At 42.6% G+C, this 26,505-nt stretch overlaps 4 protein-coding genes and 1 long non-coding RNA gene across 6 annotated transcripts; 2 read left to right on the top strand and 3 right to left on the bottom strand.

Annotated features, from left to right (window-relative positions):
• Positions 1-2,993: 2,993 nt before the first annotated feature.
• LOC112896436 lies at positions 2,994-8,237 on the top strand. Of its 2 annotated transcripts, XR_003229450.1 has the most exons (5): positions 2,994-3,430; positions 6,085-6,212; positions 6,672-6,858; positions 7,636-7,770; positions 7,853-8,237. It is a non-coding gene; the product is annotated as an uncharacterized LOC112896436 (long non-coding RNA). The 2 variants fall into 2 exon arrangements; XR_003229449.1 differs by lacking the exon at positions 6,085-6,212.
• LOC112896435 (zingiberene synthase) lies at positions 4,525-7,798 on the bottom strand. The gene is made up of 7 exons (XM_025964403.1): positions 7,653-7,798; positions 7,321-7,573; positions 6,581-6,944; positions 6,281-6,499; positions 5,760-5,895; positions 5,091-5,342; positions 4,525-4,876 (listed from the first exon to the last, which is right to left on the bottom strand). The coding sequence occupies exons 1-7, from the start codon at positions 7,761-7,763 to the stop codon at positions 4,586-4,588; spliced, it is 1,626 nt and encodes a 541-aa protein (XP_025820188.1). The 5' UTR covers positions 7,764-7,798; the 3' UTR covers positions 4,525-4,585.
• A 9,916-nt stretch (positions 8,238-18,153) lies between the features above and the next one.
• Positions 18,154-19,011, top strand: LOC112896374. Its single transcript, XM_025964313.1, has 3 exons — positions 18,154-18,287; positions 18,433-18,473; positions 18,627-19,011. Exons 1-3 carry the CDS (start codon positions 18,224-18,226, stop codon positions 18,894-18,896), a joined length of 375 nt encoding a protein of 124 aa, XP_025820098.1. The 5' UTR covers positions 18,154-18,223; the 3' UTR covers positions 18,897-19,011.
• Positions 19,012-19,909: 898 nt separating this feature from the next.
• Positions 19,910-21,678, bottom strand: LOC112897141 (protein CHLORORESPIRATORY REDUCTION 6, chloroplastic). Its single transcript, XM_025965354.1, has 4 exons — positions 21,304-21,678; positions 20,655-20,789; positions 20,348-20,556; positions 19,910-20,282 (listed from the first exon to the last, which is right to left on the bottom strand). The coding sequence occupies exons 1-4, from the start codon at positions 21,539-21,541 to the stop codon at positions 20,076-20,078; spliced, it is 789 nt and encodes a 262-aa protein (XP_025821139.1). The 5' UTR covers positions 21,542-21,678; the 3' UTR covers positions 19,910-20,075.
• A 1,562-nt stretch (positions 21,679-23,240) lies between these two features.
• On the bottom strand, positions 23,241-25,798 carry LOC112897425 (putative UPF0481 protein At3g02645). Its single transcript, XM_025965715.1, has 2 exons — positions 25,309-25,798; positions 23,241-24,814 (listed from the first exon to the last, which is right to left on the bottom strand). The coding sequence occupies exons 1-2, from the start codon at positions 25,686-25,688 to the stop codon at positions 23,500-23,502; spliced, it is 1,695 nt and encodes a 564-aa protein (XP_025821500.1). The 5' UTR covers positions 25,689-25,798; the 3' UTR covers positions 23,241-23,499.
• Between the last annotated feature and the right edge of the window lie 707 nt (positions 25,799-26,505).

Here is a 26,505-nt window from a genome sequence, read left to right as displayed (position 1 = left end):
GAACCCACTAGCAGCAGTGAAGATGATTTACCCTACATGGCAAACCCTATGACATGCTCAAGTATTTGACAAAATTCATAATTACTTACGAATCAACTTCTAGTTTTCTACTATAAAAATGTTCCACATCTTAAAGAAATAAGGGATTGTAACTCAGAATAACAGAAAAATTAGCATCATAAGATAAAACTTACTCCAAGAAGGGTGACCAAAATCCGAGCACCACTGCACCCAAGAGGATGACCTAAAGATACATCTCCTCCATGAACATTAATCTTCTCCTGCAAGCACATTGTTGTTAATTCTTAATATATTGTTAGATGCTACTAAATGTTTTTGAAGAATTATATGCTGGAGTGGTTGTAAAAAGCTCTGGAGCCTGTATAAACAACATTCATAGTTGAAAAGTTACTATTTTAGAATACGAATGATAGGAATTGATAAAATTTGATATCTAAAATAGTAGCATAAACTGCTCAAGAGAAAATAACTTCCTACATCCTTCAATATTAAGATCATGATGATATATCTAGAAGCGTACTCTACTCTTAAATGAGATAGCTGTTACTACAGCTTACTTGAGTTGCATCTGCATATCCTTTGATCTTTGCAAGGACTTGCAGGCCAAGCTCTTGAGCCTTCTGCCCACTCACCAACACTAATGCAGCAGCTCCATCACTGATCCACGTAAAAAGAATTAGATGTAACTAATTGCAGAAGCCTACACAAGCGAACAGTAGGCAGCACACTTGACAGTACCGGTTAAGGAGAAAAATATACAGTGCAAAGTGTAATGAAAGAGTGTCTATGACAACCGAGAAGAAATTATACAGGTATGCTAATTTTCCTTGATTTAATGGTAATGAGGCAGTACAAAGATATTTTTACTTTCTTATGTGATATAAATCATTTACACCAACTTATGTTACAATCGTAAAGAAATTAGTTACAATTTAGAGCATAACAGGTAATCAAACATAAATAGACGAAGCAATTTGTAAGTACAAACAGAAGTTAAATATGAAAACAACAAAAAAGAACAGAATGCATGCATGATATAATAACAGAATTAATTGTCATCTTTTTCGATAAGTACCGGTGGTTTTCCCCTCCCAACAGGAACTTCAATCTTGTTCACAAAACATTGAGCATAAGAAAAAACCAAACAAAATATTTGATGTATAGAAGGGTAATGTTGTGTACTGAAGAGCAGCTCCTAAGAGATTAAATCTATATTGCTTCAACAAGGATACAAATAGTACTCATTTTAGTATGGCACATCTACTCTCATCTTTGGAAGCAAGCAAATGAATGGTTCATCTACGGATCTAGAGCATCACATAAGCCCACCCTAGCAATCATACGAAAATCCTAATAGAAACACCATTGCTCATACAGAGCGAGACCATTCACGATGATAACCAAGATAATGAAAAAAGATGTTTAAACTGATGGTAATTGAAAAGAAAAATCAGTGGTAATTGGAAGAAGATATTTCCTAATAGAAACACCATTGCTCATACAGATCCACCCTAGGGAATGCAGAAGAGGACGACGACATGCTCATTGCTCAAGCCTCAAGGTGGTGGAGGGATCGGAGAGGCCTGATGCGGTGGTGGAAAGGCTGGTGGGTGCGTGTCACCTGGCGGGCCGCGGGGCGGCGGCAGGCCGCGGGGCCGCGGCGTGGGACCTCGGGGGCGGCAGCGGGGGCCGCGGGGTGGCCGCGCGGGGCGCCCCGGGGGGGGGGGGCGGCGGGGCGGGGGGGGGGGCGCTGGCTGGTGGCTCGGGTAAGAAAGAAAATCAAATCTGGGGTGGCAGTTACTTATATTAGGGCACCGCTATTTTCGTCGGCCACACTTGAGCCGACGAAAATATAGACTATGTTTCGTCGGCCCGGTCTGACCGATGAAAATATAGGATTTGTTTCGTCGGGCCTCGTGCCATGCCGACGAAAATACTTCTAATTTCGTCGGCTTACACAAGCCGACGAAATTAGATGTGGTCCACGAAATTAAGCTAATTTGGTGTAGTGTGAACTCTTTCCTTAGGATGATTATATTTTTGATGCGGCATACTAGCTAGAGAGGTCAGTTGGTTCATACTATATATACGATCGAGCACCTTGTCAGTGGAGAGGTTTGTTGCTGCTTTGTGGACAGACCCACCAACAATCTAATAACGCTTCTAATAACGTTGTATCCATTCTCAATCAAGTTCTGAATAAGTTGCATATATCCTGAAGATGCAGCAGCTATGACGTCTGAGTGCCGTACATGCTACTCGTTTCGCATCTCTTCTGACTAGCAAAGCCGTCGTTTTTCACAACGGCAACCACACGACCACTAGTTTGGTTCTGATGGCATCTAGCAGCAACCTTTTCAGCTAACTCGAACGAACGAAAGAAGAGTTTGAGGTGCCAAACTCGCAAGAGATAGGAGAGGAACGTACGTGTCCACAGCTTGAGATATATGAGGCTTGAAGCACATGCCAAGAGAAGAGCTTAATTGAGGCTTGAAATTGCCGATTATGTTAGTTGGTTCAAGTTTCGTCAGTGGTCACTTTCAAGTACTGTCGTCCAAGAGGGAGAATGGAAACGGCAAAACTAGCGTATAGAAGATTCTCAATAATAGGAACTGGTGTAAAAGCAAGTACGTGACCAAGTCTCTGTCACACTCTGAATCATATGAAAGTCATGCATGCACTGCTTCGATAGCACGCATTTATATTACAAGTGTTGCCTCATTTCTTGCAAAAAAAAATTTAAAAAAAAATCGACAGACAGCAAATTAAAGGATGACGTGAACGTGTGGTCTGCCACGTCATCTCCCTCCTCGATGCTGCCAGCCCCAACCACTACCTGAAACCGCACTCTGCAGGAATGCCGCCCGCGCGGGAATTTTGCGGAAGATCGAATATTTGCAAAATCACCACCCGCATATTTACATATAGACCCCTAGTTCGATCGCGACTATTATTTGCATATTGACGCTATCACCACCCGCATATATGCATATTGACGCTTATTCGTGCCGGCTGGGCATTCAAGGCGAGCTCCGGCAGTGGCTGACTTGAAACCTGTCTTTGGAGACGCCCTGCCAGCTTAGCCACCGACGAGGCTGCCCCCGAGAATCGTCGCATTCGTCACCAGCGGAAGCTTCTTGGCCGGTGAAATGCTGCACCAGCGGAGGCACCGGCGCGACGGCGAGGGGAGGCCGGGAGGGGAGTGCACGGCGCGAGTGCAGAAGCGGAGGCACGGGAAGCGAACTTCAGCGGCCGCGCACGGACGACGGCTCCGGTGGCGGCTTCTGATCTCCCGGATGAGGCTGGGTCTCGGGCAACCCGCAGTCAGAACGGAAGAAGCACACTAAATGCTCGACGAAATGGCTGCCCGGCGCAGGAGCCTGGAGGCACAAGAGGATTGCTTGATAAGGTAAATGAAATCTTGTTACTTTGCTTGCCATTGATTCACCTTCCTTTGTGAACCAACGAACCTGCAATTCATGTTGCTTTAGCTGTAGTTATTTTATTTTTTTAAAAGGAAACGAACTGCCCACTGTAATTAAGAAGCAACCAAAAAATTTCAATTGTGGACGACGTGACCCCACATTCGTGGAACTATTGTTAAAAACGACTGTAGGAGAAAACACTACTGAGAATTTGTTTAGCAAAATATTGATATCATACGATTTGTTTTAGATGTGATATGTAATGATTCAGTTGACGAGAGCAATTCCTAATGAAGAAATATGCTACTGAAGCCAACCAAAATCGCCCTTTCGGACGCGGTTCGCAGATCCAGCTTGTCATAGCATCAGCCATTTGTCAAGGAGCTCTTGCTTTCAAGCTCACACTTAACTATTTGTGACACTTAAATAGCTTCCATTTGATCAAATAATACTTTCCTATCTCTAGCTTTTTATTTAAGTAATGCTATCGCAAATCTGGACAGATGTGTTCCAGTATTGTGAATTTGATTTGAGCAATCCTTACTGAGCTTATACTTGAAGAAATGATGCATCCACTCTTCCATCACCTTAGCATCACAGAGCATAAATTGCCCCGATTCTACATGGAAAGTTTCCTGAATAACACACCTCTGGTATTGATTTCTATCTTGTATTTGTGCCCATTATATACTCTTTCCAGACTGGCAATATATGTGAGATTATGAGAGTTTTGTATATTACCAGATAAAGTCAAATAGACCAATTATGTTATAATTACTTCTGCGAAATGAAAGAACTGGAACTCATGTGGATCATTTGCAGGAAATTGTGATACTTAACACCTGCTTATAAAAAGCATTTTTGGCATATGTAACATTGTAACATGTTTTCTGCATAACCATTAATTTTAGAGAGATGGCAAACAGAGCAATGTATGGAAAGAAAAGGGAAAAAATCACATTATATTACACGGGAAGGTAACACAATACATCTGATGAGCTGATGATAGTGTTTCATGTACTCTACCTTAACTGCCAGTGAACACCAGTCAGGCGATCACCACTTTATTCCACACAAATGAAAGTAGTTAAACACTATATTTTTGAACTATAGTAGCTACATCGCCGAGTTTCTGAAGATCAGAACAATATTGGCTCCACGTACAGTAATGCTACCATATCTTTGATTGTATGGGAAAAAGTGAATGCGTCAGTTTTCTTGTACATGTAGTCCCCAGTCCTTGCAAAATCAACAACTGTCTGTGCCACGACCTTTGGCTGTTCCGTTGGTGTAAGGTAGAGTTTCACCATATCCTTCCATGAATCTTCAATTAGTTCTTTTATCTTCTCACATGCAACATGCATTGTTGTTCCGTGCTGCAACATATAACATTGGATGGTAGAAGCGTGGTGCCCCCCAGTTTGCTCACGCTGCATTTGGTAGCAAAATAAAATAAATAGATTGATTCAATGTGTATTGCAATCATTTTTTCATAGTTTGGTACTTGTCTACCAAAAGTTACTAAATTATTCACTTATATCATGTGGTATTTGGTGATGAAGTACAATTCCACTAAAATAATGTAGATGTGCTAAGGTGCATGAATACACATAGAGATTCACATGTGTGAAGATAGAGAAAGACCTCTGTTGATGCAATATCATTTGAGAGTCGTACGAATGTTGTGAAACACTTGAGAAGTTCTGGATATGCCAGAAGCCAATCCAGAACTTCCTTTGTTATGATGTCACCCATCCCAACAAATGAAGAACATGCTAGTTGAAAAGCTCCAACGGTTACTCTTGAAATTTCTAGATGTTCGTTGATTGTTTCTGGAACATAATGTTCATCACGCCATTGTATCTCTTGAGAGTATCCTCGGACCAATATCTTTATCTGCATGGAACATATAAATATGTGAGTTCATATTTGTGAAGCCATAATGATGTCCTGAGGAAAGGTTTGCAATGATTTTCAGTTCATGCAGCTTGTTGGGCTTGTGCATGCCTGTTACCTATGTTCAGAATTCTCCACAAAAAACTAGGGAGTCTTTCTAAAGAAAATTTTCATCGTAGTAAATCTGTGCAACAAGTATGAAGTAATTATGGATATTTGTTTGGGAAAATATGTAACTATCTTCTGCTGTACTGAAACTAAATATTATTTCAAAACAGTAGAACCAAACGATATGATTGATATAATGTTCTTATTCTCTTTTCCTTAGTGGTTGACCCTCTAAGACAATACATATGTACTTCTATTAAACCATTTGTTTGCTAAGTAACTAGAACTAGCTGTCTAGTCAATACTTGCCATTTCCTTGAGATAAAACACCCGATATCTTCTGTTTGGTCCCAGTTCATCCTCACAAGAGTCAAATGTCTTCAATAAAAACAGGTAGAAGTCCTTCATGTAGTCCGGAAGTAGTTCTGTTGCGTCTTCATTGCACCTGCATTTACAATCCATTGGGAACATTTGAAGCAGTTCCATTGCATCTTTTATCATAACAACACAAATCTAAAAAAAAAAGTTGCAAGAGACAAGATTCTAAATTATCCCAACTTATTTAATATGGCTTCCTAAATATACTAATAGAAAATAGGCCATCTAATGTGATGCTATCTCATGGTATACACAGTCCACGGTGGAACTTATGCTAGCAGCAATAGCTGCTGTGCAGCTGTTGCATGCTGCCCATGGAGCCTTCACCATGACAGATGTTATGCATATGCAAAATGGCAAGTAAACATGAATTTTACAGTAGAGGTGAGTAAAAGATAAAATTACAATATCAATACGGACTATTAGATTGCCTGGGAGACTTGTAATTGTACCTGTATATTGCTTTAGCAAGCAGCATGCCCTCCTCTGTTGTACTATAGGTATCAATTATATCATCTAATATGGTGATAAAGGCTGTCATCTTCGTTAGTATAACTCGTGAAAGAGAATATTTGGGCTCAGAGCATGCTCCTGCCATCCAGAAATGCATTTCAACTATTCTGTCTCGAATAAAACTTAAGTTTGTTTCAACATTAAGCTGCTTCCACCACCTGTAATGATATAGTTGTAAATATGTGTTGTGTAATTGACTTAGCTAGTGAATATAACTTCAAAGTTCTGTACTAACTTACAGTGTGACCATTTTCAACTCCTCACAATAAAGAAGTTGAAGGAGGTTGAAGTTCAATTTTGCAAACTCTAATATGGCCATATTCCGTGTAGGCTCCTTTTCGTAAATGGGGATATAGTTTCTTGTTTCCAGTATTCTAACCCTTCGGAACAGAGGCGTTTGAAGGGATTGAGAGACTTCATCTGCTAATGTGGAATCCAAAGAGTCTAATACAGCTTCAAGGTGGCTTCTAGTGAATATAATGGCTTCATCCAGTACTTTCTCGCCATGAGTCCTCAGGTATGCTGCATTATATAAGCTCAAAAGACCTCGAATATCATCAAAAGCAAAATTTCCTTCCTTATCTTTGAAATTTAGAAATACATCTGCAAAGTTGATCGAATCAAGCATATTAATTGTTTTATGATTAGATCCAAAAGTATATGCATGAATTACAACATATCAATTATTTTATCAGATAGGCCAGCATTTGACCATACTTTCAACTTAAAACCAATAATTTTGCATCCCTTATGTTACATATTCCGGAATCAGTGCATACTAGCTAACCATATGAACTACTGACGTGTTTGTACACATGTATATTCATGGAGATCTACATGTTGAGAACTAAACCTTGAAAAAGGAATTGAAGTCATCAGACTAAGTTAACAGCTTCTTTTTTATACCTTTTAATGTGGTTTACTTTGAATTCTACTATTGTTCTTTCAAATATTTTTCGAACTAACAGCAAGGCCTTACCAGATGGTACATCATAGCCATTCTTTCTTAGAAGATAAAATCGCAGAGAGACTAAATTCAGATCTTTAACGTCGTAACCAGAATTGTAAACGAAGTGCAAGTGCTCATCAATTTCAGCCTCATAGTGATTATCCAGTCCAAGCCGTTGTAGTGTGAATATAAGATCCAATATTTTTGGTAGTTGATTTGTGCCTTTTATAATCTTCCTGACTTCTTCCTTTAACACCTCAGCTCGCTCTTTCATGTACGCATGCTGCAAGAGATAAGCATCAGTCTAGGTTGTAGCGCATTTAAAAACATGCTCCATTTCTTCAGTGTAATGCCAGCGTTACCTGAGGTGCAGTTGGCGGCTGGTAAGTCAGGAAGAAATCACCCCACAGGCTCGGGTGAAAGGTAGGAGCCTTTGTCAGCCCTTCATCACTGTTGGAATGAAGTGCAGACATCTTTTCGGTATGAATCTTAGTGTTGTTTTTCTTGATGATATCTGTTCTGCAGCTAGATTTCTTGGTGATTCTCTATTGCATGCATACAGGTATTTATAGAGGCATGCATGAGTGTGATTGGTGGTCCGTTGAGTGTTCTGCCTTTGACAGGGTGTCGTGTCTGGTAAGCATTTTGATGATTATGCTTTAAAGTGACCCTGGAATGTTTCGACCTCATCTACAAATTCCAATGTCTATGTGTTATGAATTTTGTTGGCCCGAAAATTCCTAGACCAGGCCATTTTAATTCGGTGCCAGGAAAAGCTGGGCAAAGAAATCTATTGTGATAGGTGTGCCAATGCTATTGCTGAAATGTGGCAAGAACAATTTACGCCTATTTGCGACAATATGACCTCAGAGCGTATGCCTGTAAAAGAATGAGTTGGTTAATTGTAATCTAATTTTCAATTGTCCAACGCTTGCACTCTTTGCAAATAACTGTGCATATGTACAATGTTTTGAGAAATTATGATATTGTAGAAAACAGAGCCAATTAATACCAAGTTTATAGAAAGAAAAAACGATTGGCAGTGGAGTTTCCAAAACTTAAAAAAAAAATTGTCCAATACTATGGTTTTCAAAAGTATATCATATTTCTTATATCCAGAAGCCTTCTAGTTCTAAAACCTAAGTTTTTTATAACACCACATTGTATTTTATATAAAGTACTTTCAGAGTTTTAGAAAAAAAACACTATGATTTTACTTTTGCCATGATAGTAGTGGTCGAAAAGGTACACTTTTGTGAAGTCAAACCACGTGGGAAAAAAGAATGGAAGGATTAAACCTACCCATTTCTATTGATGTTTCTACACTTTAGGACGTGAACACCATGTAGCCGTAGTAAGACTTGACTCTCGAGTCAGTGGAGGGCAGTGCGCTTGACAGATTGACACAAATTTCCATTCATGTGTTGTGGACTCGGACACAATTCTCCTGTCAAGCTGACCGATGAATCTCACATTCTTTTGACTATCGATGAGGAGGCTAAGCTTCTACCAAAATACACTACCATTTCAAACAAAAAAGCTAGCACACACGAGCAGGATTCGTATGGAATTCTGTAGGAAACCTGGAGGATTCGTTCCTGGTATCCAAATTCTATCTTTTGTTTCGCAAGGAATTCAATTATTTTTACATAGCACTTAATTTCGTTTTTTTGTAATAAAAAATATTTCCTTGGTGGCAGAAAGATATTATTGGCAGAATGAATGGACAAATTATGTTTTAAAAGTAGGACTAGCTATTGTCAGTTAGAATTAAGTCAGTCAAGGGAGCTAGCTAAACCTGAAAAATTGACAGCCATAGAAACAATCCTGACGGCACGCCCTCAGCGTCCCATACATGTGTTCTGGACTTGACAAAAGTTTCCTGCTACCACTAGTGGAAACGCTTGACCACTGATTTCCCCTTTCTATTAGGTCTTGAGGAAGCTTCCACAGAAATACTCACTTGAACAAGGTTCTTTGGACTTTGAAAAATAGGACACTCTAGAGATTAAAAAAAAGACCGAATCCAACTGATATACAATGACATGTCTACTTATTCCTATGTTAAATATTACGACATGTCTAAAATAGCCTACTTATTCACAAATTACAGTTACTACGATAAATATTACAGCATGTCTGCATCAATGTCTGAAAAAAGACAGATTAACATGATCTGCATGGTATACGTTCTTGTCATTATCTGCAGGTGCTACACATGTTAAGCCTATTGCACTTCAGGTGTTACACATATTAAGCTTATTGGACTTCTATTTCTGATGGAACTACTCATCATAAGCCCAAATTCGGTTTGGGTATGCTAGGAAATCAAAAGACAAATAAATACTCCTCTGTTTTCAGAATCTATATCTATCTCGCTATATTTGGCGTTTACACGCCTTCCTCTGTTTGATATTAGTGCCGTATCAGATAGATGGCCATAATGAAGTAGGGGAGCAAGCCAATCAGTTACTTCTCTGTTTTTCTTCTTCGTATTTTGTTGGCATTATGCCACAGATACATGACTAAGAGCATCGGTCGTGAAGGGACCTTAATGCCGTAAGAGAGGTGAATTAGGTTTTTAAAAACTAAGATTCAACTTGCACATGTAAAAACCTATATAATTCCTATCTAAATATGCACAAGATTTCTACAAGGTGGTGGCACAACCAAAGTGCTCTGCTCTTTCACTATATTGTGCCTACTATGGATTGTGATAGTCACTTCTTAGAGATACTATCAGTCTATGTGCCACAACCGCAGCCTGGATTTATTGTTTCATATTAGGTGACTCTGAATTATACTTAGCCACAAATATTATATCTTCAATGAGAATGGATTCCTTGCACACATGGGCACGTGCCCACCAAGATAGTTGCCCGTTGGATGCACACGAGCGGCGGAGATGCATTCGGAAATTTTAATGGAGACTAACGGCGTCAAAATGCAAAAGCATCTCCCGCATTCTCGCGGGCCATATAATAGTTTTTGTCATTTTCTGCTTGGCCATCCAAAAAGCAGATGCTCATCTCCTACCTCCAGTTGCTGCTCCCAAGCATGACGAGCTGCTGCCGTCTTGCAGATCCCACCTTTTGGTTTGATTGTTGCCTTTTGGTTTGATTGTTTCTTATTAGACCCCGAGCTCCAAATTCTCCGTCAATTCTAGATGCTGATATCCAAATCCCAAATTGTGTTTCTTGTCAGATTAGTTTTTGCTGGTTCTTGTCAGAATGATTCATGATCCAGTTTCGAATTGTGTTCTTCCGCAAAATGCATGCCATGACTTCTCAGTTTTGCCAGAATTTCAGATCGAAACAAGTGTTCAGAGTGAGCGAATGTTTACTCGCTAGGAGTTCTCTAGATAGCAGCTAGAGATCAATCTAGATAGCAGCTATTTCTAGACAAAAAGGCTAGAGATCAATCTGATTAGAAGTTATTTCTAGACAAAAAGGCTGCGTCGGCCGTGGGCGACTTGCGACCGACGGCCCGAGGCGTTGGCCAGCCGTGCTTGCCCACGGCGGAACGCAAGCATACAGGCTCGCCCATGGCGGTTGAGCGGCGGTGAGGATGCGGATGCGACAGGCGGTGGAGCTTGGAGCCATTTGGGGTGGTTGGGCGGCAGCGAGGAGAGCCCAGCGTTGACTGCCGGCGTCGGAGGCGAGGCGGCGCTCCAGCAGGACGTGAAACGGTCGGAGGCCGCGGCTGGGCATTTTTGTTCTGTTGTTGCGGCCGTGCGCAAAGAGAACGAGGAAAACAGATAGATAGAGTAAAAAATTCTAACAAGCGGGCCCCACAGCACTTTGAGAAACGTGCAAACTGTCAAAGCCAGTGACCAGCTCAAGCTGTTTTTTCTTAATAAGAACTGCTTTATGTATATATTAAAAACAAATGACATCAATGAGGTTCACTGAACCCCATGTTACATCTTGAAGTGCTGTGATGACAGCACATGTAAGGTGATGATTCTGAGAACAACAAGAAAAAGAAGGTAAGCTGAGATTGGACACAGCTTTTGCATGCATTGCAAGGCAATGAGCAGTCTCATTTTTGTGTCTAGTAATTTTCATCACCTTGAAAACACATCTATCCTGGAGGCACAAGAATTGAGAGAGCATTGGTCTCGGACCCCAAAAAGCTTGAGCTTCTCCCTTTTGAAGTTGAAGAACAAGATCCTGCAATCAGTGTGAAATGCAGCTTGTCTGAATTCAAGGGCTTCAGCAACTTTTCCTGCCAAGACCAGAGCTGCCAATTCAGCCATGAGGACTGAATTTACTTATCTACTAGCACGAATGTATATGAAGCCTGATGGTTGCAAACCTGCAAAACAAACAAAAATCCCCAAACCTGCCTATCAGGAGGTAAAGCTGCATCTGTGGAAGAACAAGGCTTGATGATGACCTCCTAAAGAGTTATCCTGAACTTGAGAAGAAAGAATAGCAGAGGCAGACTGATGGGAAAGAAAACACAGGTCTGAATGTCCAACATTATCTCCGGATTGATTGTGGTGGATACACAAAGAACCAGCAAGGAGGCAATGAAACTAGAAGACTGAATGTCAGCCTTGACTTTATGAGCAACCTTACCAACAGATCATTTCTTATTATTAAACCTGAAATCATTTCTTGCCTTCCATAAATACCATAGTCTGGTAAGAACTTCCTGCAGAAGATCTTCTGAAATATTATTGCTCAAGATAAAAACTAAGGTGGCTTGTATACTATCTTCATTAGAAGGCAAAGAATCTATTCGCAAAGGAGGGCTAGAAGAAAACCAAACAGCTCGAGCAAAAGTGCAACCAAAAAAGAGATGGAAATCAGTTTCAGAAAAACCACAAGTCTTACAAAGAGCATCAATTTTATTACTGAAACAAGAAGCTCTATATCCAGAAGCTAGAGCATTTCTAAGCAGCCTCCAAGCAAAAGCCTTAATGCGGGGAGGGAGAGTTTTATGCTTCCAAACACATATGAGAATAGCGAAAGCTTGAATGGAGATGCTACGAGGACCATGACTAGGAAGGGAATGATCAACCTGAATAGAGAGGAATTTGTAGGCCTCTTTAGTTGAACAGAGACCACTAGCAGCTGGTTTCCAATAAAGAGTGTCATGATCATTGGAAGAAATTTTTGGAGTTTGCAAAATATTATCAGCTGCAGAAGGATAAAAAATATATCTAATCAATCTTGTATTCCAAGAGTTGGAAGAATTATCCCAAAGATCAGAAACGACATTAGGAAGGGAAGGAGAGACTAGGGGAATAATTAACTGATCATGAATATTTGCCCTGCCATCAAACCAAGGATCAGTCCAAATGTTAGAATTACCCTTCCTAATATGATAAATACAATTCTCATTAAGGTGGTGCTTGACCTTGAGGATAGAGGCCTAGAAGATAGATTTGGGCCCAGAATAATTAGCCTTCCAAAAAGAGTTGTTATGAAAATATTTGGCCTTAAGAATAGCAGAGAGGAAGGGATCCTTGAAATTAGCGGCCATCCAAGCAGAATGAAGGACTAAACTCTAATTAACTCTAAAAATATTTCTGATTCCTAAACCACCTCTAGATTTTGGCTGGCAAATGTCATCCCAAGATCTAAATGAAAAGGCTTGGAAGAATCTTCATCCTGGACACCTTGCCACCAAAAACGTCCAAGGATAGAATTGATTTTCTCAATGAGAATTTAGGCAAAAGAATATTCTGCATAAACTAGATAGGAATGGGAGCTAAAATAGAATTGATATAAGTGATACGACCTGCATGATTGAGCTTGTTGGCTTTGAGCCCAGTCAGTTTATTCCTGAACTTCTGCAAGAGGAAACTGTAAGCTCTGGACCTGTCCTTATAAGAGAAAATAAGAGGATGACCAAGATGAAAAGTATGAGGAGATAAAATAGGGACAGGAAAAAAATTGCGAATATTCTGCCTAGTGCTCTAATCCACCCTCTTATTAAAAAGAATAGAGGATTTGTTCCAATTAGGTGCCTGCCCAGAATTCTGACAAAAGCTATCTAATATGGTCCTAATGTTCATAGCTTCAGATAAATTAGCTTTGCCACAAATGATAAGATCATCAGCAAAAAGAAGGGAGTGTATGGGAGGACAGTTAGGACCAAGAGATATACCTGAGAGATGATTAGAACTTAAACCTTCCTGAAGAGCACTAGAGAGTTCATTAATAGCCATCACAAAAAGATAAGAAAATAAAGGACAGCCTTGCCTAACTCCTCTTTGAGAAACAAAAGGATCAGAAGGTTGATTGTTAACCAGAACAGAAAAACTGGCAGAAGAGATACATGCCTTAACCAAACCAATGATCTTAGAATTAAAACTAAGCCTATGCATAGCATTAAAAATAAACTGCCATTCAATCCTATCAAAAGCTTTAGCAAGATCAAGTTTAAGTAAGAAACCTCTTTGATGCCAAGAGCTAAGATTGAAAGAATGAGAAATCTCTTGGGCTATAATAACATTAGCAGCTATGTGACGACCAGGAATAAAAGCAGATTGAGCATTATGAATATTATTAGGAAGGTGAGGGTTGATTCTATCAGCAAGAGACTTTGAAATAATTTTATAAATAATATTACACAGGCTAATAGGTCTAAAATCTTGTGGGTTTTTTTGGAATTAAAACAATGAACATTTTCTTAAGTTTAGAAGGGAGCATGCCTGTCTGATAAAAATTTTGCACCAGGGAAACCACATCATCACTAATCCAATCCCAAGTAGCTCTATAGAATGCAACATTAAGTCCATCAGGACCTGGAGCAGCATCTTTCTTCATGTTCTTAAGAATACTCCATAACTCTATTTTGTCTGGAATAGAATTAGTAAAATCACTGTCTTGCAAATGGGCATGCTGATCATGATCGGTGACAAGCCATTCAGATTGGAGACTTGAGCTTAAGAACAAGTTCTTTAAATAATTATTGAAACAATCTGCAATCTGATGTTGTGTTGTTAGAGGTCGACCATTTTCATCAGAGAGGTAAATGATCCCATTCTTTTTTACCCTTTTGAGGATGGCTTGTTGTAAGAACTGAATATTTCTATCTCCCTCAGTAACCCATCTCTTTTTATATCTCTGCTTGTGAAATTCTGCCTGTTTATCCAGAATAATCTGATGCTGATGAATAAGTTGTTCTTGCAAAGAATAATTCTGACTTTGTGGAGAAAGACTTTGCTTCGAGCTGAGAATTGAGATTGGGTTTGCACTTTATCCATTTTTTTCAAAGCAGAAGTTAGAAAACTTGTTTTAAGATGAAAAGACCTTGATCTTGACTTATCCCAACTAAACTTAGCCTGTTCTTGAAAATCATCTTCTAAAAGCCACCAATTTTCAAGTCTGAAAGGCTTCTTAGGGTGTATGTGAGTTGTTTGGAGAATAGCCAAAATTGGTGCATGATCACTTCTCATCATATGAAGGTGGTGAACAGCCATTGTTGGAAAAGCAGCACACCATTCAGCATTACCTAACATCTATCTAAACGCTCAAAAAGTAGGATTAGCATTGAACTGTTTATTAGACCAAGTATAAGTAGAACCACAAAAACCCAAATCAAAGAAACCACATTGTTTAACCAAATGGCAGAAAGAAAAAATTCTTGAAACATTAGCAGGTCTAGGCCCTAGCTTTTCATTCACATGCATGATATTGTTCAGATCCCCCATACAGAAAGCAGGAACATTAGGATATTTTACAACAAAAGAGAGAATGTCCTGCCAGATCGCCGCAGTTCTTCTGTGATAGGGGTCACCATAAACACAAGCTAGGATGAAGTTCTAGCAATAGACTTATATACACAACTAGCTAAGATAAAGCTAGAGCTAGACTGTTCTACTTGCAGGGACACATCTTCCTTCCAAAGCAGCCATAGTCCTCCTGCAAGGCCTTCCAACCATCTCAAGCTGTTGGACACGGTCTAACGGAGGCAAACGGTGCTGGTTGGGTGGGCACCTATGCAGGATGCGCCTATACATCACTTGAGGCGATGAATCAACAATTATCATATGAAGGGTCCGCTTCCCATGTATATTAAATAGGCCGCTAGCCCACCAAACTAGGTGCACGGTCTTTTAAATTAATCAACTGCACATATATGACTTGAAGAAGTAGTATCATGATTAGTAATGTTCCGAAAAGAAAAAGATAACAGATGCATGCATGCAAGTGTAGACAAATTGATGATATCACCCACATGCAATGGGGGTTCTAGTTAAAAAAAAATCTATAAATCTTAAACTGTATATCAAAATTAAATTCGGATCACATCATCGTATTTTTTACGACGAGCACTTGCCTATATTTGCACGATATTTTTAAAAAGTATTTTTTAGTACTAAATAATTAGTTTCGGCTACTCGGAAAAAATACTTTAACAACACGAACAAATAATTATTTTTACGAACAAGAAGTTGAACATAACAAACAAATAATAATGTACAACGAATAAACATTAAACATCGCGAACATTTGATTGTATAGACTAAATAATAGAAAATAAATATCATGAATAAAAGGACAAATATGGCCAAACATAAAGTAAACAAATAAATTATACACTTAGAACAATTATATTATGAATATAGAATAGGTAAAAACATAAATGGATATATTAAACAACAAGGAGTAACAGAAGAATATAAAAATATAAAAAAAGAGGATAGGTACATGAAGAATAGGTAAAAAGAGTGGAATAAGAAAATTAAAGAATAAAAGAAAATATTAGATAAGAAATAATAGGAAAATCGTATAAAAAATATATCAATTATTAGTACAATTGTCGCGGAATAAGTATGTAAAAAAGAATGGATTAAGAAATAAAATAATTAAATGAAAAATTATTAGATGGGAACGAGGGAAAAGAAAATGAAATAAAAGGTTAAATAAAAAATAGAAAAAAGAAGAAGCATCAAGTGTTATAGATCACAAAATCTATATTATAAAGTAAAGAGAAAATGGAAGAAAGAAATTTATACATCTAGAACAAATTTTATGAAATCATGAAACAAATTAAGATACAAAGTAACCTGCCATGCCAAGAAAAGGACAGAAAAAAATAGAAAAGAAATTTTACAATGAAACAAGAAAGAGAAAGAAAAGGGATGAAAGAAGATCATGTCAATGAGAAAAGAGAAAAAATAACGGAAGTGAAAGGTAAACAAAAAAAATGGAAAAAACAAAGCAAGTAACGGAAGGGACATATAAACAAAAATGAAAACGTAAGAAAACTTTAAGAAACTCAATAGTGAATAGGAAAATAAAAATTATAAGAAAAAATATAAAAGAATAAAAATAGAGCAGGAGTAAAAAAAGAACAACGTGAATGACTAGCATTCATGCGTGCCGAAAGAAGAAAGAAAAATAAAAGATATAAGTAAAGAAATATAAGAAGAAAGGTGAAGAAAATTTACTGTGCAGATGTTGTAGTAGGTATGATACGTCGCTATTACATGCATGTGCAAGAGCAATAAATGTGCCTGGTGTATGCTGCTGCCAGCGTCATCAACGTGCCTATTCATAGCAGGCTGATTGGAGGAAAAAGTTATTGAGCCAAATACGTTAATTAAATAGCCCAACTGCGGGCGCACGCTCCTTCAGGTATGAATATGGGATTTGTAGTCTAAATGATGTATGTAGTCAAATAGCCCAACTTTGGTAATTGAAGATTGGAAAATATTAGTATGTGCGCACCTAATATTTTCCAATCTTCAATTACCAAAGTTCACATGAAACATGTACATTGTATACATACACACACTCACACTCATGACTCATCCATGTGCCTTCTATGGATTCTAATAATCACATCTTAGAGAAATTATCAGTCTATGTGTCACAATCACAATGCTGGATTTATTGGTTCATATCAAGTGACTCTGCATTATGCCTAGGCACAAATACCATATCTTGAGTTACCAAAGTTCACACAAAAAGTGTGCATTGTATGCATACACGCATATATACTCATCCCTATGAATCACACACAACCTCTTGAGATTTTTGAAGTCACAAAAGGTGTATCGCTATCGATAGGTGCGTCATCTAGCACTGAAAAAATATAAGAATAGTGCTAAATTATGGAATAGATTTAGAAAAATGCATGCATCCGTGCCAAGTCAATCAATGATTTGAATCTGATGGGCAAGTTCCACAAAAAGGAGTCTTCCGAGTATGCTTAGTCCATAATTGTGTTGATCGTGGAGACGGAGAAAATAAAGAAAGAGAGGTCCTAACAGCCTGACCTCGGAATTTCGTGCACAATAATAGTTAGCATTTCGCTCGCAAGTTATTGACGTTCTAAATTATTAGTCATTTTGACTCTTCTAGATATATCGATTTTACTATGCACCTAGACATAACATTTATCTAGATGCATAATAAAAATTATGCACCTACAAAAGCCAAAACGGCTAATGATTTAGGATGGAGGGAGTACATGTTAGGGTTTCTCACATGCAACTTTTATTACAAGGAGGAGAGACAGTTTCTAAGGAAAAGGAATTCTCCATTTCTGCTTGCAGCTAGAGGTTTAATTACCCAAGGCTAGCTCGCAGCCTCAGTGAGCACACGCACAAGGTGACTGAGCATGAGCAAAACAAGCGCCACATTTCAGGGGAGCATCCTCCCTTAAAGGGCGGCAAGCACCCCATCTTGAGAATCACATCAAGATCCCATTCTTTGCCGCAGTCCAACTTCAGTAAGAAGAATATGTGATCAGAAACTTTCAGCTGCCTAGCTAGAAGACACGCATAGCCCTTCAGATTATGTACCCACGCACAGGATTCTATATGCATGCATGCATCATGGGTACCCACTTCATTCCTATATATGCATTTAGAATTGGGCTCTTAGGGTGAGAGCAAGCTTGCATACCTTAAACTAGGGTTTAGCTGGCTTGGCTTCCCATCTACAGGCAACTCTCCCCACTTGCAATGAGGAGTTCCATGGTGTTTGGCTCTATCATCACCCTCCTACTTCTTGCTACTATAGCTCATGGTAATGGTACTTACTAGCTAGCTTCAGGATCATCTAGTGAGATCAGTACATTGGTACCCGTTTACTGAGTTCACCTTCATAAATTTGTACTAAACTGAGTATGTGCTGATGGTAATAATTCTATTCCATCTTCCTCTTTGTTTAGGACTTCGGGGGCTGGACATGCACGCATCACCGAACAAGAAGGTCAGTAGCCATCAGGTTTATCTTTTAGCATTCTTCGTTTCTTGTTCACCATGCCATGTGTATACACTGATACACATAGAGAGTGACATCGTCTTCCTCTAGCATATCCTGTGACACTTGCATGATGTCTGCGTGCTTGATGTGTGTTGCCAGGGGGAGATTCGAGCTGACTTCAAGTGGCGACGACCACCACCGTCTTCCGGCGGCAGTCCGGCGGACAGCGCATCCGGAGGCCGTCACGGCACGACACCGCCGGAGGACCATGCGAGCACGGCTCGTGCTGCTGCGGAGGAGGACGGCGAGAGGAAGAAGAAGATGAGGGCTCACCGTGAGGTGGCGCCCAGGTTAATCCACGAAGACTACGCCGGGCCCAGCGGCCATTCACCCAACCACCACCGCACCATACGATGCGGCCCGTGTTAGCGTTGAGCAGCTAGTGAGTGTGTTTCAGTTTTCTCTGATGGACATGCTAGCTGCATGCATGTTGTAGGTGGAGAGTTCAACGATGCAATTTGCATGTAGAGAAGAGAGAAAGGGACCAAGCTGTTGAGTTTCAACCTATACTAATCAAGCTTGTACTTCCAGAAAAGAAAATGAATTGGTCTGCTACTTTATTGTTGGCACATGACATGCTACTCCACCTGTTCTAAAATGTTTGTCGTTTTAGTTTTTTTTATTTCCTGAATCAAACTTTCAGGCTGCGCGCCATCGGCATATTTATACCTTAACCGTCAACATGTCTTCAAATTTTTTTGAAGGAACTTTTGAATCTGGTATGCCTAAGAATTTGTTCATTAAACTATAAAGTTTGGACCATCTGGGCCAGATGATTGGCATCTCTTCTTTTTGGGTGGTTATCTCGAATTAAACAACCAAAGGTTTTTTAAAAGGACCGGATTGAGAAAACTAAGCTGATGTACGCATCTCTCTCCACGGTGACCAATGCTAAGCAGCAGCAGGCTTTGTTTGTCAGGTTCTTGAGCTCGACAGACATCGCTGCGGGAAACGCTGCGCCATTCCTGGTTCATGTGAGTGTCCTACCTGGAAGGCTTTGACTATGAGCCTATATATGGATGAGACGCCATGTCATGCATGCAACTACTAAAACAATGATGATTTGTAACATTTGTTGCGTAAATCCTATATGATTCATTAATTTTAATGGCGCATGTCATGGGTTTCTGTAGTATATTATTATTTGTAATTGCCTCAAAAAGATAACTTATCTATACGAATATTTTTTCCATTGCTGTAGTAAATGATTTTAGCAGAGGCTTGTGACACTGGATGCTTCTAAACCTGAGACAACATCACAACAAGATAGAGAGACTCGCGGTCGCAGGAGCACGGGCACCGGCCCTCGTTTGCAGGTACCCTGCTGCTACTTGAGTGCAGCAAGTGTACAATAGCAAAAAAAAAACGCTATGAGCAACACGACAGAATCAAAAAGCTCCTCGAACAAAACATACAAATGTTGATCTCTGTACAACAGCCTTCATTATCCTGTATGGCTGTATGCTGAAATGGTTGCATTTAACTCCCTGTTGGATCCTTTCTTTTCTCATAGATGTCGGGCCCCTATTTTCATTGTTGTAAATTTAATTATGAAGGATGAACAGGGTGCTTCTCGATCAAGTCGAACAGCTCATCTCCTATACCGTAGCCGAGCATCCTGGCCATGTCTGCCGTCTTCAACCTCGGCTTGGGATGGTCCTGCTGCTTAAGCCACGCGTCGACAGCAAAAGCCTTCTTCATCACAAACAGCTCCAGCGCCTCCGGATTGAAGACGACGCCGAGCCGCATGCTCATCTGCAGTTCAACATGTGTTAAATTCAGATTATTCAGAAACAGTTTCTTTTTCTCTGATTGGTTACCTGGTGAGGGACCAGCATCGCAGCATATCTGGCGAGCTCGCCGGCTCTCCAGTCAAGCACAACCGGGAACCAAGGGTAAGCCGCATCAAGCCTCACGAACCATAGCCGTATGTCAGGGAACTCTGACAGCTCCCGCGTGTCGTACTCATCCTCTCTCTCGTAGTTTATGGTGAACCCAACGGTCCGGTCCAGCAGGTTTCTTGACTCAGCTAAATGATGCGCATAAACTTATTGTCAGAGCATGAAATTGGTGAGTAGCAACTGAAGTTAGCGGCATGTTGTTGTAGCTCCAGGTATGGTTGTGCACCTGCCGTTAAGGAACTCAAGTCACCGAGTGCCTCTTGAACAGGCGACAGGTCTAGTGCCCGGATGATGTCCTTGTTGAGGACGATTTCAAAGCGCCCTTCTGTAGGCGGCGGCGGAGGTTGGACTTGCGGGGCATCTATAGCAAAAACACAAACAAATGCAGAAATGTCAAGGAACTTACTATAGTGCCAGGAAGTGAAGAGTGGATAGATCAAATGATAGTTGATCACTTGATCCTTAGAAATAATGACCAGGTCATGCATGAAAAAGAGAGCAGCCAGTGGCAAACTCAGAGACAAATGCTGCTCGGGCAGTGCATAGCCTCTGGGGTCTGGGCTGAATGGCTGTCAGGAACTTGATACAAACTAAACGACCTTAAAAATCCAAAGTACATGACTTGTTCCAGTGGTTCCTAAATCATGAATCCACAATTCCACATGACTGCGCACAGAAATCTGAATAAATCTGCTCCTGGTTAGCCCTTTCAGTATTCAGTTCATCGACGAACAACGAGAACCATCATCTAATTCGGTGCTCAGTTCATGTCATATGATCGATTAGTTTATTGCTTTTACCTAAAATTGCACATCACTTTGTTTAGTACTGGCACAGAGGATCACATTTGAGGGGAGAAGGCGCAAAAAAATCACCGTCTTGGTCCATGGAGAGGGAGAGGTCGAAGTCTCCGGAGGGGTTGAACGCGACGCGCGCGGTGAGCCCGGCCGCCCTCTCTCCCCTCGCCGGCGCCGCTTGGAGCTGGGCGGGCGGCCTCCCCGCGACGGAGCGGCGGGAGGCCGGGTGGAGCGACGGCGAGCAGCTGCTGCTGTGCCGCATCGGGGCAAGGCGGTGCGGCACCACGGGCATGTAGTGGGCGGTGGTGGCGGCCATGGCGGGCGGCCGCCGGCGGGCGGAGGTTGCTGCGGCCTGCGGCGCAACGGGCGGGAAACGCGGGGTCGCGCGGTTCACGCCTGTCCTATCCGTTTATCTCTTTTCTTCTGCTTTTTTTTTTCGAGCAACTGTTTTCTTTTCTTTTCTTTTTCTTTTGAAGCGAAACTGCTTTCTTTTTAGCAGAGTGCAGAGCTGTGACCGGTTTTGTGAGGCCAGATGGGCCCTGGAGGCTGGTAGCGCATTTGGCCCAAATAAGAAAAACTGGTGGAATACTAGATAAGTACGAGGAAAAAAAATTGTAGAGAGGCATAGAAATCAGCCCAACAGACCCGCACGGAGCCCACAAGCCAATATCTTACCTTTTGAAAAAAATTTAATCTATTAGTCCATTGTAAACCTCTACTAACATTTAAAATTTTGATCTTTTAATCCATTATAAACTACAGAGTAATTTTTAAATTATGAACTACTGTATGAATTATCGAGCATGGTTGTTACTTTCCTCCGGTATCTTTTTGAATTTTTATTTTAATAATATTATGTATGTTATTTACAAACTTATTCAAATTGAAGTAATTGTAAAAATATAGTGTCATCTGCTGCTGGACGGACAATTGGATCCACAATTTGAGTTTCTTTATCCAATAGATGGATCAAGATAGTGTTCTCATCCAATAGATAGATAAAAATAAAGCTCGTTTGGTGTAACTCCAGCTCCGGCTCCTTGATCGGTGAAGCGCTTATGCCCCCCGATCCGGAGAACCGGAGCCTTTTTGCACGGCGCACAAGCGGAGCCACAAAAGGTATTGTAGCTTCGCCTGCTCCTACTCCGACTCCGGTTCCGGCTCCGCTCTCGCGTGGAGCGCTCCCAAACGGAGCGTATAGTGATCAGATTCTGAGATAGGGAGACACCTCTTTGTTGCCCGTAGAGTTACCAAGCGCATCTGGGCAGAGCTGGCAGATTGGCTAGCAGTGCCAACACTTCGACCCATGTTCTGGGAGCTAACCTCCTCTGTCCACACCTGGTGGTTGGCCATGGCTACAACGACGGGCGTGCCACGGCGTGGAGTGCGATTACTGATCATCCTAACTATTTGGGAGATTTGGAAAGAACGAAACACACGTATTTTTGACCGACGAGAGACGCCAGCACCAGCGATCATCAGCAAGATCAAGGATGAAGCAACGATGTGGAGCTTGGCTGGTGCAAAGCACTTGGGCCTTCTAGTTAACATTGTTTAATTCTTTCGCGTTTGTTAAGGTTGTTTGTCTTTTTTTTCCAGACTTTTTCAGCTTTTGTGCTTTGGCCCACCAGGCGCTTCTGGCTTTTTAATTATAATGGGTAGATCTCCTGCCGGTTCGTTTCAAAAAAAATTAGTGATCACATTCTTGTCCAGTGGTCGGTTGAAATCGATCTTTTGCTCAATGGAAAACTCATTTCTTTCTACCAAAAGAAAGACGAAAGTCTTTTCGTATACCCAATAGACAAATGCAAATTGAGTTTTAATCCATTGGGAGGAATTTTTCTTTCACTTTATTTTTACCTAGCTCCATTGACATATTCCACCTCTATCTCCGTCAGGATTAAGCTTTCCCAGGGGTTAGGATTAGATTTTCGGACTCCAAAGGATTGCTGTAACAAATTTGAGATTTTTTTTTGCGGGTATACAAATTTGAGATCGATTGACATATTTTATCATTTTAACCAATTATAAACTACTAAAATTTAAAATGAGACCCAACCAATGCCAAAAGATCCATCTAATTAATTACATGACAACTGCAAATGTACTCTTTCTTTTCATTCAAGGTACCATTTTCTCAACCAGTTTCGACATTTATCCAAATGTACACTTACTACAAATGTGATGATAGCTTGACTATAAACTTCAGAAAACTTTGCAATGTAACCGGCGATTTTCACCTGCAATAATCCTGCAAACCGTCGACAAAGTAGGCTACCGCCCCTCGCCACCTGCTGGCACCGGCAGCTTGAACACTGACCCGAACCAGCTCTTGCACGGGTACACGGAGCAGAAGGTCTGCAACGCCGTCATGAGCAGCAGCACGACGGCGGCGAGCAGCGTCAGGATCCTCCACGACCCGAAGACGTACCTCCTGAGCAGCTTCTGCGCCCGCGCCGCCGCCCGCCGGCTCCGGTGCGCGTTCACCTCCCGGATGGCGGCGTCGAGGCGGGGCACCCTGCCGAGGCGCGTGGCCCGGCACATGGCGTTCCACATGTCGGCGGCCTCCCTGTCGCTCTTGAGGTGGTTCACCACCACGCCGCTCTGCCGCAGGATCCTCACGTCCCTGGGCGTGTCCACGATGCCGTTCATCAGCTCCGTGTACCGCGCCAGCACCAGCGGCCCGCGCACGGCCACGGCCTCGTACGCCACCAGGTTCCGCAGCACCACCTCCGTGTTTCCGTCCAGCGTGATGATCGGGAGGCTCAGCGTCGCCGCCGCCGCGTCGAAGCGGATCCCGGCGATGCCCTCGGGCGCCGGCGCGAACCGGACGCCCCACCGCGCCAGCGTCGACACCGACGGGATCATGATCTCCTGCGCCAGCGGCGAGTTGATGATGCCGCCCAGGTTCACGCCCTTGAGCCGCGCCTCCACGTCGGTGGACGCCATCAGCTTCGTCACCAGCGGCGCCACCGCCGCCAGCAGCGGCACCTTGCGCATGATCTTCCCCGGGAGGCTCGACGCCACGCTCATCGGCCGGGTGATGAGGTTCTTCCGGAGGAACCGCACCGGCGCCACGTCGAGGCTGGACACCTGCACGCACGCCTGCTTCACCTTGTCGTAGTCCGGGAGCTGCTGCGAAGGGTCGAGCATGTCGATGGTGAACTCCTCGGGCACCATCGGCGGCGGCTCCCGGTCGCCGTCCCCGTCGAAGACGGACGCGTCGGGGACGAGGAAGTGGTAGAGGAGCTCGAGCATGTGCGCGTGCCTGGCGACGTCGGCCACGACGAGCTCGGCGGTCGTCTTGATCGGGGACACCTCCTTGATGAAGCGGTCGAGGACGGCGTGCAGCGCGCCGGCGGCGGCCTGCTCGGTGGGGTGGCGGAGCGCGAGGGCCTGGGAGAAGAGGAAGAGCGGGAGCTGGTTCTCGAGCATCATGGCGTCGCGCACGGTGGCGTTGATCCAGTTGGTCGCCGAGGAGACCATGTCGGTGACCTCGTCGCGGTGGTAGCTCTCGAGGAAGTCGAGGAGGAAGCACGTGTCGATGGCCATCATCCATGCCAACGTCTGGTCGCTCAGCTCAAGGAACCTGCAGCGCCCAGCGCCCAGCAGATTCATCTGTAAGGCCTCATTTGGAATAGCTTTTTCAATGACTTTACGAAAAGCTTCACTTGAAGCTGCACCAAATAGATATTTTGAACTGGCTTTAGATGTTCTGTGAAGTCCATATCCGCTTCCATTGGTAAGGTGAAATCATAAAACATGGCTTTGACCGGCTTACGCAAGAACAAGCAGTTTGGCCAAATATTTTTAAAACGGCTTCAGTTTCGTTAGAAGCTACTTCCAGAGCCATCAGAGCTATTTTAGAAGAAGCTGAAGCCATGCCAAATAAGATCCAGGAAGATGAGCAACTTCACTTTTCGAAGCAAACCTTAATTAATCTCTGAGAAAATGAGCCTTCCAGGACCGGCCCAAAAGAGTAACTGGGCCGAATGCTCTCGTCGGTCTTGACCTTGATTATTAGGCCTAAATAAGTCTGTGAGTGGGAGAAGAAAGTACGCTGATCATGAAATGGGCCTGGACCTGTGGTATGGCGCCCTCATCTGCTCCTGGGCCTGGAGCAGGCGCTGCACGAGGTCGTCGAACTTGCGGCCGTCGGCGAAGAGCTTCTCGGCGCGCTTGGCGGCGGCGAGCTTGTAGCGCTCCATGTCCCTCAGCTCGGGGCGGTTGCAGTGGTAGGGCCCCAGCGCGAAGTGCTGCGGGAGGTACGCCTCCGGCCGCGTAGCCCTGAGCACGCGCGGCACGTCGAACACCTTGGCCGCGGCGCCCAGCACCTCCGCCGCCTCCCGCTCCAGGCTCCGCCGCACCCGGCTCAGCCACCGCTCCTCGTCGAAGTGCACGCCGGCGCTCGCCGCCGACGACTGCACGAACCGCGCCCGCGCCTGCAGCTCCGACAGCGACATCCTCGAATATCGCTGGGGATCGAGAGTTGATCTGGATCTGGATCTCCTGCTCGATCACTTGTTTGTTTGCTCGGTTTGCTTCGACGACAGTGGCTGGTTATATAGAGAAATGCCTCGTAGCAGCTGGGCGGTTGGTTAGGTCAGCGAGCCCCGCCATGGGATGCGATAAGCTGCTGCTAGTAGCAAGTGGGTGGTTACGACATACGAGCAGGTAAAAGAGATTGATTAGGCATGGCTCGCCGCGTAAGCGTGAAACATGCATGTGAAGGATAATCGTCGAAGCCTGAACTGTAAAGCTGGTCGTCGTCGCCGAGTGAAGAAAGCGGCAGGGCAATGATGAACATGCCATTGCATTTGTTTGTGTGCATATGCGTCATCATGATGCGATCAATGGTTAATGATCATATTATACTGATGACGACGACGACGATGACAATGATGAGAGAGCGCGCGCTTAGCAGATAAACACAGCAGACATGGAGGGGGCCCGGGGATGACAATTGCAATGCAAAGCAGTGCATCACCACTAGATTTTGATCTCTAGGGGTCAATCCCATCGGAAGAAGCCCAATTTTGCAGAAATAAAGCAAAAAAAGAAAGAAAGAGAAAAGTAATTTAGTATAGACCTGGACGACTAATCAACAAAATGGGCATATATGGGCGTGCATGTGTAGATATTGTTGACGAGGACGAAGACGAGCTATTAGCATTAGTTGGAGCCATTATGATGAACAGGGTTCTTGCTTGAAAAACGAAATGGGAGATAGGAGACTTGTGTCTGGCGGGTGTTGTTTTTCCGTCACTTGCAGTTAAATTT

Source organism: Panicum hallii, chromosome 6 (genome assembly GCF_002211085.1).
Source record: "Panicum hallii strain FIL2 chromosome 6, PHallii_v3.1, whole genome shotgun sequence".
Lineage (NCBI taxonomy): Eukaryota > Viridiplantae > Streptophyta > Magnoliopsida > Poales > Poaceae > Panicum > Panicum hallii.
The sequence above is the reverse complement of the archived record's forward strand: the minus strand, read 5'-3'. Positions and strand labels throughout refer to the sequence as shown.